This window comes from Microcaecilia unicolor, chromosome 3, assembly GCF_901765095.1.
Source record: "Microcaecilia unicolor chromosome 3, aMicUni1.1, whole genome shotgun sequence".
Taxonomy (NCBI): domain Eukaryota; kingdom Metazoa; phylum Chordata; class Amphibia; order Gymnophiona; family Siphonopidae; genus Microcaecilia; species Microcaecilia unicolor.
In genome coordinates, this window is record NC_044033.1 from 27,700,468 (window position 1) to 27,712,753 (window position 12,286).

At 46.4% G+C, this 12,286-nt stretch overlaps 1 protein-coding gene across 1 annotated transcript in view; it reads left to right on the forward strand.

Moving 5' to 3' along the window:
• The first annotated feature begins 2,885 nt into the window (after positions 1–2,885).
• ABCG8 (ATP binding cassette subfamily G member 8) overlaps positions 2,886–12,286 on the forward strand; it is a 71,102-nt gene continuing 61,701 nt past the window's right edge. The window contains exons 1-3 of the mRNA XM_030194581.1: positions 2,886–2,948; positions 5,301–5,430; positions 7,517–7,672. Of these exons, the coding sequence (XP_030050441.1) occupies positions 2,886–2,948; positions 5,301–5,430; positions 7,517–7,672 (349 nt within the window). The remainder of the gene's footprint in view (positions 2,949–5,300; positions 5,431–7,516; positions 7,673–12,286) is intronic.

Sequence of the window (12,286 nt, forward strand, 5' to 3'; positions counted from 1 at the left end):
TCAGTCAGGTAATTCTATTCTCTTCCTTAGACCACTAAATATTTTATTTATTTATTTATTTATTTGTTACTTATATCCCACATTTTCCCACTCATGCAGGCGCAATGTGGCTCACAGAGAATTAAATAATAGTACAATCTTAATAGCTTAGTCAAACATAAAGAAGTAGGTTGGAGGGAAGAAACTAACAACGTGAACTAGGTAGGGTAAGGGACAAGGGATGTTTTAATCAACATGGCAAGTTGAGTGGTAAGTCTTGGCAAAGAGGAATGTCTTTAACAACTTCTTAAAAGGGCATGATCCTCTTGAGTTTTAAGGTGACGAGGTAGTGCGTTCCAGTATTTGGGACTCCAATAACAGAAAGACGAGGCAAAGATTTTCTTATACTTGACTCCCTTACAATTCGGAAAATGGAGGTGGAGATAGGACCGAGCAGCAGGGTTGGCATTTCTAGGCGGAAGGTCGATCAAGGGGAGCATGTAATCCGGGGAGGTCCCATAAATGATTTTATGTGTTAGGGAGCAGATCTTAAAAGCGATGCGCTCCTGTACAGGCAGCCAATGAAGTTTAAAGCGCAGGGGTTCAGCATGTGCAAAACGCCTTTCTTTAAGGATGAGCCTCGCCGCAGTGTTCTGAGCCGTTTGGAACATTTTCAATAAGGAGGCCTGGCAACCCACATAAATACCACTACAATAATCCAGGTGGGATAGGACAAGCCAGTGGACAAGGGTACGGAACAAGTCTCTGGGAAGGAGATATCTGATTCGCCGAAGTCTCCACATGGCCTGGAACATTTTTTTGGAGACTGATTGTACGTGATCAGCCAGATGGAGATGTGAATCCAGATGCACTCCTAAAAGTCTCAGGCTTTTAGTAATCGGGAGGGTAGAGCCCAGAACTGGAAGCATTGAGTCAGATATATTAGAGTGCGTGGACGAGAGGATGAGACAATGAGTTTTTTTCCCTATTTAGCCTGAAGCGGAACACCCTGGCCCAATGTTCTAAAGTGGAGAAACAGGCATCTATGAGGTTGGTAACTTCTGATATTGTGGTTTGAAAAGGGATGTAGACTGTAATATCGTCCGCATAGATGAAAGGGTTGAGGTCCAGATTAGCAAGTGCTGTGGCTAAAGGCATCATCATAATATTGAATAGTGTCGGTGAGAGGGGAGAACCCTGAGGGACCCCACAGGAGGCATTCCACGATTCAGAAGTATTGGAATTCACCATTACCTGATAGGACCTAGAAGTCAAGAAACCCTTGAACCAATGTAAAACTGGCCCTCCTATACCAAAAGAATCCAGTAGATGGAGCAGGAGTTCATGATCCACCATGTCAAAAGCACTAGACATATCAAATTGTAGCAGAAGAATTTTCCGTCCAACAGATAGTTCACGTCTAAAGTTGGATAAGAGGGTGACCAGGACGGTCTCTGTGCTGTAATGAACTCGAAAACCTGATTGCGAATGGTGGAGGATATCAAAATTAGTCAAAAATTCGTTGAGCTGAACATTGACCAGACTCTCCATCAACTTGATAACTAGAGGTATGGAAGCCACTGGGCGATAATTTGAGATGACATCTGGTTTGATCTTTGGATTCTTTGGGATTGGGGTGAGAAGAATGTTTCCATGACCTGACGGGAAAAGTCCTGCGCTTAACATATAATTGAGGTAACAAGTCAGTTCTGCAATATAAGATTTTGGTGCGACTTTTAGGAGATGAGTCGGACATACATCTAATTTGCAGCTTTTATTTGTGAATTTTTGTAGAGCAGCATTCACCTTGTCAGGCAACAAGCGATTAAATTTTATCCAAAAGTAAAATTTTGGTAGGGATTCAGGTTAACATGGGGATGTTGATACCACTTCTAGTGCTCTTCGTACTGGCCTGTACTGCTGCCACTAACCAGGTGGGCCTGATTCCAAATAGGGAGAGTGAAACAAGACAAGGAGATCAATTAAACAGTAAACAGAAAATAAAACGTGGTATTAACCTGATTATCCCCAGATATTACTCGCCTAATTCATTATTCCACATTGATCATCTGGTTGGCTTCTTCAAGGCCAATACGGTGTATAGTCAAATCATTTCATTGAAAACATACTTATTATCCATTATTAGTTAGAAATAATAGATCTGATTACATTCTTTCTCTTTTAAAAACCAGTATTTAACAATACTATAGTAACATAGTAACATAGTAGATGACGGCAGAAAAAAGACCCGCATGGTCCATCCAGTCTGCCCAACAAGACAACTCATGTGTGCTACTTTTGTGTATACCCTACTTTGATTTGTACCTGTGCTCTTCAGGGCACAGACCGTATAAGTCTACCCAGCACTATCCCCGCCTCCCACCACTAGCTCTGGCACAGACCGTATAAGTCTGCCCAGCACTATCCCCGCCTCCCAACCACCAGCCCCGCCTCCCACTACCGGCTCTGCTATCCAATCTTAAGTCTCTAATTCAGATCCCACTGATTAAAGTAATCCCAGTTTTCACAGGCTTCACTCCTTTTAAAGTAATAATTGAGGAAATATTCCCTTCCATTTCTGAAATCAGAGCTAGATGCTCATATTATGGCTTCTTCCTAGCCCCACCCACCCAAAACTTGTCTAGCCCACCCTCAACGGGTGGCATTAACTGCTTCCCCCTCCCCCACCCGCATGGCCACGCGGTAAGAATAATCTCCATGATGATACTTTGATCCTTTTCCTGAGTGGTGACTCCTAATGTGAAAACTAGTATCACATAGTTATCACTTGGGTTATGTTTCCCTGTGTGTATCACTTTGCACTTATCCACGTTAAATTTCACCTGCCGTTTGGATTCCCACTGACACGGCTAGGACTGATTTTTTTGGTAGGGATTCAGGTTAACATGGGGATGTTGATACCACTTCTAGTGCTCTTCGTACTGGCCTGTACTGCTGCCACTAACCAGGTGGGCCTGATTCCAAAGTAGTGGCACCACAGCCCACCCAAGCCCATTTGTGACTATCCTGCTTATTTTCGAACGAGAAGGCCGGCCATCTTCTGACACAAATCGGGAGATGGTTGGCCTTCTCCTAAAGCCGGCCAAATCAGTATAATCGAAAGCCGAGTTTGGCTGGCTTCAACTGCTTTCCGTCGCAGAGCCAGCAAAAGTTCAAGGGGACGTGTCGGCAGTCTACCAAAGGCGGGGCAGGGGTGTGGTTAAGAGATGGCCGGCTTCGGACGATAATGGAAAAAAGAAAGCCGGCCCCGACGAGCATTTGGCCCACTTTACTTGGTCCCTTTTTGTTTACGACCAAGCCTCAAAAAATTGCCCCAAACTGGCCAGATGACCACCGGAGGGAATGGGGGATTACCTCCCCTTACTCACCCAGTGGTCACCAACCCCCTCCCACCCAAAAAAATATATAAAAACATTTTTTTGCCAGCCTCTATGCCAGCCTCAAATGTCATACCCAGCTCCATGACAGCAGTATGCAGGTCCCTGGAGCAGTTTTAGTGGGTGCAGTGCACTTCAGGCAGGCGGACCCAGGCCCATCCCCCCACCTGTTACACTTGTGGTGGTAAATGGGAGCCCTCCAAAACCCACCCAAAACCCACTGTACACACATCTAGGTGCCCCCCTTCATCTCTAAGGGCTATGGTAGTGGTATACAGTTGTGGGTAGTGGGTTTTTGGGGGATTTGGGGGGCTCAGCACACAAGGTAAGGAAGTTATGTACCTGGGAGCAATTTGTGAAGGCCACTGCAGTGCCCCTAGGGTGCCCGGTTGTGTGTCCTGGCATGTGAGGGGGACCACTGCACTATAAATTCTGGCTTCTCCCATGACCAAATGCCTTGGATTTGGCCGGGTTTGAGATGGCCGCCATTAGGTTCCATTATCGGCGAAAACCAATGGCGGCCATCTCTAACACTGGCGATCTCTAAGGGCAGGCCAAATCTTGAGATTTGGGCATCCACGACCGTATTATCAAAATGAAAGATGGCCGGCCATCTTGTTTCAATAATACGGTCAGGTTACTCCGCTTGACGGGGCCGGCGTTAGAGATGGCAGCCCTTATAGATGGCCAGCCCCGTTCGATTATGGCCCTCCATGCCTCTGCACAGTCTCCCAGTATCGCAAGGTCTTCCTGCAGTCCTTTTTGGTACTCTTTCTTATTATGACCATCTCCTCTTGGTTTTTCCATCTGGGATGCTCAGGGGTTGGGCTGCAGGAAACTGCAAGCATTTGACAGGGTCATGGCTGCTTGTATAACCTGGTACCTTCTCAGCTCCTAAGAACTACATTGCGCGACCTGCTGCTTTAAATTGGGAAGTGTTGGTTGGGTAATAAATAGCCTTTGTGAAACTTCTTGATCCACATCTTGGCCTAGATTCTATATAAGGCGCCTAAAATATCAGCCAAAAAATTGCTATTCTATAAACCAGTTTTTAAAGTTAGGTGCAGTTTATAGGAATAGTGCTTATTCCTCTGGAATCATGCCTAACTTTAGGCATGATGCTACTTGTGCAGACAAATAGCACCGTACCATAGGGCGGTCTCTTCTGAGTGTATGTACGTGCTATTAAGTGCTATGCCCCGGGCAGAAAGAAATGAGTTTGCCTTAAAAGTGGGGTTTTCTGAGGGCTCTCTTTTCAATAATTTTCAAAAAAATAACAATATAAAAAAGAGGGGGTCCATTGTTTGGTACGGTACTATTTGCACAAGTAGCATCAGATCTTTGTTGAGTAGGTTTTGTTGTTATGTGTACCAAGGATTGAGGGGGAGTTTTAGTGTTTCATTAACTTTAGGCATGTACATTTGCACCAACTGAAACATAGTGCAAATCCTCACATCTAACAGGCACGGATTCTCCCTTATTTTAAATTCTAGGAATGCTCCAGATCTACCCATGACTCTCTTATTTCTGTGCCCCTTTTTGGACTCATGTATAAAATTTAGGGCATGGATCTGGTGCCTAAATTTATGCACTCATATTTCAATTAAATCGAATTAGTGCCAATAATTGCTTGTTAACAAGCTAATTATCAGCACTAATTAGCTCATTATTCAATTGCATTTCGCATGCACCCAAATTTGCGCGTGCAAATTTTAGCGCTTTTTATAGATTTCGGGGGCTTACGTCTGTCCCTATCTGTTAGGCTGTAGATTAATAAGTGCTTTCATTTTTGTACCATGAGAAGTTCTGCTTTCGCTCTATGATTCTCATGGGCAGGACAGCAGCTAAATGAGTTTGGATAAATAAGTGAATAAAAATGAATACTTTGAAAAGTAATGATTAATTTGTAAATTATTCTTACAGACTATAATGACTTCTAGAGACACTGTATTCTCCTCTGAAGATGATAACAGTTTGTATTTCACGTACAGCGGCCAAGTCAACATTCTAGAGGTCAGAGACCTCAACTATCAGGTAAAAGTTCTGTTTGTGTGTTTAGGGGAGGGTGTGAGTTTAAAAATAACTTGTTGATTGAATAGAACTCAACCATTTTTCTGGTGATAGGTTGGTAGATTTGTAAAATTGATTACGTGATAGGAATAATTGTGCAAACGTTGATTCACTGTATACGTTCGCAGCATTTTTAGGAGTGCAGAGGAAGGATACGATCCTTATCACCATGAGGAATAGTATTTTTTATTATAGGAATATGATACTGACTTTTATGCACTGTATTATTGAGTTTAAAAGTAATTGTGAATCAAACAGAAATAGATTGAAAACTATTGAACATCACTCTTATTTTTGCTTATACTGATCCTTCTTTATAAGAAACCTCATAATATCATACTGAAGTCCATATACCCAGATTAATTTCTTGAACTGTAGCATGGAAATTCTGTTATAGCCAAATTCACATTGAGGGTCATTTTATAACAGGTCGCCTAGGTTGGAAGACCAAGTAGCATTTGGACGTTTTTGCTTGCCAGAACTTTCAAATTACTGTTTTCAAAACCTACTTGTAGATGTTTGTCTATGCAATTCATCGGCAGTGCATCCAATCACAAGTGGGCATGTCAGGAGGTGCTGGGATGAGATTAGGCCGTTCTAACACTGAGACATTTTCTGCCATGATGGAACAAAACCCAAAATGTTCAGGACTAAAACCAAGACATTTTGAGCTAGATTGTTTAATAAAGACTCAGCCACAAAAAACGTACCCCAAACTGACCACTGGAGAAAAAAGGAAATGAACCCCTACCCCCCTTCTGGTTACTGACCCCCCCCCCCAACCCCCAAAGATGTGAAAGAAACAGTACAGCTTCTATGACAGCCTCAGATGTTATAGCCAGTCCTATTAGAGCAGCAAACAGGTCCATGGAGTAGCCTAGTGGTCAGTGCAGGACTATAACCCTGTGAGTGAATTAAAGTGACTAATGGCTAAAGAAAAACATTACTAATGTAGGCTCAAGGAGTGACCATATTGATATTCAACAGACAACACATCTCCAGAAGCAACTCTAAAGCTCTTAGCTTGTAGGTTCAAGGTGAAACAAGCTGGGAAGATAGATGTAGTTCACTGGGACAAATGATCAATAGACAGTGGTCCACTAAATCAGATGCATTTGATAGATCAACAGACCTGTCGCTTCTTCCTCTTTAACATCAGCAAAATTCGCCCTTTCCTCTCTGAACACACCACCCGAACTCTCGTCCATGCTCTCATTACCTCTCGCCTGGACTACTGCAACTTACTCCTCACCGGCCTCCCACTTAGCCATCTATCCCCCCTTCAATCTGTTCAGAACTCTGCTGCACGTCTCATATTCCGCCAGAACCGATATACTCATATCATCCCTCTCCTCAGGTCACTTCACTGGCTTCTGATCAGATACCGCAATCAATTCAAGCTTCTCCTTCTTACCTACAAATGCGCTCAGTCTGCTGCCCCTCACTATCTTTCTACCCTCATCTCCCCTTATGTTCCCGCCCGTAACCTCCGTTCACAGGATAAATCCCTCCTCTCAGTACCCTTCTCCACCATCGCCAACTCCAGGCTCCGCTCATTCTGCCTCGCCTCACCCTATGCTTGGAACAACCTTCCTGAGCCCCTACGTCTTGCCCCATCCTTGGCCACCTTTAAATCTAGACTGAAAGCCCACCTCTTTAACATTGCTTTTGACTCGTAACCACTCGCCTCCACCTACCCTCCTCTCTTCCTTCCCGTTCACATTAATTGATTTGATTTGCTTACTTTATTTATTTTTTGTCTATTAGATTGTAAGCTCTTTGAGCAGGGACTGTCTTTCTTCTATGTTTGTGCAGTGCTGCGTACGCCTTGTAGCGCTATAGAAATGCTAAATAGTAGTAGTAGTAGTAGTACCTGTAAGGACGGTTTCAGTAATTTAAGTTATTCTAAAACCAGATTGTCGTGGTTATAATCTCCACCGTTTGTCAGTGTTCTTGGAGGTGTGGAGACTGTTCCCTCTTCTCTTTCCTCTTCTTTATCATTTTTAAACATCTCATTAATTTTGTGATTTATTTTTTTTTTTATTGACATGGCTTTGTGTTTGTTTCAGGTAAACTAGCTGCTCAGATCCCATGGTACGAGAAGCTAGCAGAGCTTAAAATGCCTTGGGAATGGAACACAGGCCCAGATGCTCATATGATGGCCATCCAGAATCTGAATTTTAAAGTGAGCAGTGGTCAGATGCTTGCTGTTATTGGAAGCTCAGGTAACGTACCATGGTTCTGTGTGCTCCATGGAGGTGGGGTTCTTATTCATTTTCATAAGAGCTTGCAGAGGCAGCAGTGACCCGCCCTGGGTGGCAAGCAAGCTACGTATGCCACTGGCTAGCATTCCTCTCTGGGAGAATACATATCTTTGGGGTGGAGGGTTAGGAAGAGAATTCTCTATTACTGATTAAGTTTCAGCATTCTGATGGGATTCTATAAAGTTGCGTAGCACAAAGTTGGGTGTGCAAGTTATAGAATAGTACCAGTTGTGCACCCTTAATTGATAAATTAGGGGCCAATTAGTCTTAAGTACCATTAATTGGTGCTAATTGGCACTAATTGTCGCTTCTTTATCTACACATTAGCAAAAATTCGCCCCTTCCTTTCTGAATACGCTACCAGAACCCTTATCCAACCCTTGTCACTCTTGCTTGGATTATTGCAATTTACTCTCACTGGTCTTCCATTCAGCCATCTCTCTCCTCTCCAGTCTGTCCAAAATTCTGCAGCAGACTTATTTTTCCGCCAAAATCGTTATACCCACACTAGTCCACTCCTCAAGTCACTTCACTGGCTCCCTGTCCGCTTCCGCATACAGTTCAAACTTCTCTTACTGACCTTTAAATGCATCCATTCTGCAGCCCCCCCATTACCTCTCCACTCTCATCTCTCCCTACATTCCTCCCTGTGAAACTCCGCTCACTGGACAATCTCTCTTGTCGTCCCCCTTCTCCTCCACTGCTAACTCCAGACTTCGTTCCTTTCCCCTCGCGGCACCTTATGCCTGGAATAGCCTTCCTGCGCCTATACGTCTAGCTCCATCTCTACCTGTTTCAAATCTATGCTGAAACCCACCTTTTCACCACTGCTTTTGGCTCCTAGCCACTACTCAATTGCCCTCCCCTTGCTACTTCTCACCCAGTACTTCCCTCGCCCTTAATTGTCTTGTCTGTCTGTATTTTAGATTGTATAGCTCTATTGAGCAGGGACTGTCTCTCTGTATCAGGTGTTCCAGCGCTGCGTGCGTCTGGTAGCGCTATACAAATGCTAATAATAATAATAATTAATTTGCATTACACAAGTAACTGCACTTAGGTACTATTCTGTAAACCTAGAGCCATGTGTTTACTCTGCCCCTGGAGTGTCCCCCAAATAGATAAGTCAGGAAAGGACAGAAGAAATACAGGTCAGGGTTATAAATCTAGCACATGGACCAAAGAAGAGATTCTATAAGAGATAGGAAGTCAGTGGCAGACACAAAAAAAAAGGAGTCACATGATTGAATTTCCATGCATGGCATAATAGCCTCATGGCCAGCTTTATGACTATTTGAAGCTGCTTAAATAGATGGAGGTTAATCCCATCATGCACTGTTACAGTAATCAAGCCTTTGATGCCAGTAGGGCATAAAGCAGTGTTAGTTGAGCTGCCTTATCTACGGAATTACAGATGGCCTGGAAACGACATCGGGCTAAAAATCAACATCTCACAGTGACAGAAATCTGTGGGTCGAAGGAGAGTTGGGAGTCAAGAATGACCCCCCCAAATATTTGAAAGAGTCTACTAATATGATAGTGGCACCCTGCAGTACAGGAGTGATGGAGGATGAGAACATTCAGTGATCCAAGCTGCACCAACTTAGCCACATTCCACACTAGTTGATTCTTCTTTAGTCAGTAGGCAACATTGTCAACATGCTGCTGCAGTGATGAGAGACCAAAATTGCTGGGGTCAACATATGGGATCAGAAGGATGTCATCAGCATAATAGAAGGCACTGATGGCCAAATCCTAGGCGTTGGTAGCAAGTGGGCTGAAGATGTTAAAGAGCAGTGGCGTAGCAAGGGGGGGCGCGGTGGGGGCGGTCCGCCCGGGTGCACACCGCTGGGGGTGCCGTGCACCTGTCGGGTCCGCTCGTTCTGTGCTCCCTCTGCCCCGGAACAGCTTCCTGTTCCGGGGCAGAGTGAGCATGGAACGAGCGAAGCCGACAGGCACGCAGCACCCCCCCAGCAGATAAAAATGCACCCGGGGGGGGGGGTGTCCTTTCACCAGTCGGAGGGGTGTTCATTTGCCGGGGGTGGGGGGGTCACGCTGCACCTGGGGGGGGGGGGGCGCATCGGCAATCAGCCCCGGGGGTCAGCCACCCTAGGAACGTCACTGTTAAAGAGTAATGGTGCGAGCACCAACATGACAACTGCTGAGTAGATGATATAGATGAAGCCACAGAAACATTAAAGGCCTCTTTTACAAAGCTGAACTACCGATTCTCATTGCGGCAAATGAGAGGAAGCCCATTCAGTTCCTTTGGGCTTCTTCTCATTTGCCGCGCGGGAATCGCTAGCAAGAATCACTAAAGGAACAAGCTTCCACGAAAGAGGTAAACCAATGCAAATCCAGCCCAGAAAGACCAATATCTGCCATTTTGGCAAAAAAAGATTATGATCTACTAAGTCAAGGAAAGTACAGGAGCCATCAATAATGCTGTGGAGTTGATTGACCAGGGCCTGTAAGAATGGTCTCTGTGCTGTGTCCAGACTGATGGTGATGCAAGAAACTAGATTGTTCCACATATTGTAGTAATGGATGGAAAATGACCATTTCAGTGAGTTTAGATAAGAATGGCAAATTTGAGACTGGCTTGCAGTTGGCAGGACCTGAGGAGTCAAGTGAAAGTTTCTTTAGAATAGGCCAGAATATGGCTCGATTCCAGGGTACTGGGACTACTCTTAAAGAAAGACTATCCTATATAATAAAACGCACCTCCAACATTCTGAAGCCGAGAAAGTGAAGCCTTCAAGCCTTGAAGCATTCGTGCACTCTGTAAGGCTCCATCTCCTCAATTGACGACACGTAGTTCCGGAATGTTGCGGCTTCAGAACGTTGGAGGTGCGTTTTATTATATAGAATGTGCTCGGTGCTTTCTGTAGTACATGGGGGGAATTTAATATACAGTATGCTGATTAAAGTGGAGGAGTGACTGGAGGGGGGCAGGGGAGATAGGACAATCGCTGGATGGCTGGAGGGGGGCAGGGGAGATAGGACAATCGCTGGGTGGCTGGAGGGGGGGAGGGGAGAGAGGAGATTCGCTGGGAGGCTGGAGGGTGAGCAGGGGACAGAGGAGACTCGCTGGGTGGCTGGAGGAGGGGGCAGGGGAGAAGAGCATCGGTGGGTGGCTGGAGGGGGGCAAGTGAAAAAGTAGAATTGCTGGGTGGCTGGAAGGGGGACAGAGGAGACACACTTGCACCCAGCAGTCTCACTTTCTCACACACACACTTGCACATTCACTCTCTGTCTCTCACACACAGTCAATCTCACACATACTCTCTCAAATGTACACATTCCGAGGAAAACCTTGCTAGCGCCCGTTTCATTTGTGTCAGAAACAGGCCTATTTTACTAGTGATTGATAATTATCAGCACAGAAGGAAACAAATCATGGGTTGGGAGGTTGATCCAGCTACAGTGTAATAAGGGGCCTTTTTACCAAACATTGGTAAAAAGTGGCCTGCGGTGGTGTCGGTGAGTGGGATCATTGCATGCTGAGGCCACCTTTTACCGCAGTGGGTAAAAGGGCATTTTCCGCCTGGAAGCAGCAACTGCTTGTGCACTACTTAAAAACTGGTGCACAGCCATTACTGCCGGAGACCTTATCGCCTTCTGTTTAGGAGGCGGTGAGGGTTTTGTCAGTAACCTGGCAGTAATTGGGCAGTGCCACTAGGCACTCCTACCAGTGGCGTAGCTACGTGGGGCCACGGGGGCCCGGGCCCCCATAGATTTGGCCCTGGACCCTCCTGCTGATGACCCTCTCGACCCCAGCCTCCGGCCGCCAACCCGCTGGGTCGCCTACCTTGCTGGCGGGGGACCCCAACCCCCGCCAGCCGAGGTCCTCTTCTTCCTTCGTCTGTTTCTGAGTCTGACTTGCAGAACGTCAGACTCAGAAACAGAACGAAGGAAGAAGAGGACCTCGGCTGGCGGGGGTTGGGGTCCCCGCCAGCAAAAGTGGGCGGCGGTGGGGGAGGGTTGGCGGGGGAGGGGGGGTTGAGAGGGTCATCGGCAGGGGGGGGGTCAAAGTTGGTGGCGGCGGCGGGGGGAGGGATCAGCAATGACAGGGGGGTGTTGGCGGCGCCAGGGGGGGGAGCTAAATGTGCCCCCTCACCTCGGCTCTGGACCCCCCTCCCGCCGAGTTTGGCCTACGCCCCTGACTCCTACTCCCCACCCACTGGCACTAGAAAGCAAACACTATTTTCTAACACCAGAAACAGCGTGTAGCAGAAACAGAACTACTGCCAGGCTCATGGGCGTAGACTGGGGGGGGGCGAGGGTGGGCAGTGCCCCCCCAAATGACCAAGACGACGAAGATGAGATCTTTCCCGCAGCGGCAAACAGGCAGGGGAAAAGCAGCAAGCAAGCAGCCACGCTGAACTCCGTCCTTCGCATCCTGAATCTGCCCTCTCAGCGTCCCGCCCCGCCCCAAAGGAAATGACATCAGAGGAAGGCGGGACGCAGAGAGAGGGCAGGATTCAGGAAGCGAAGGACGGAGTTCAGTGTGGCTGCTTGCTTGCTGCTTTCCCACCCGCCCGTTCGCCTCTGCAGCTTCGGGAGTAGAGTGAGCCA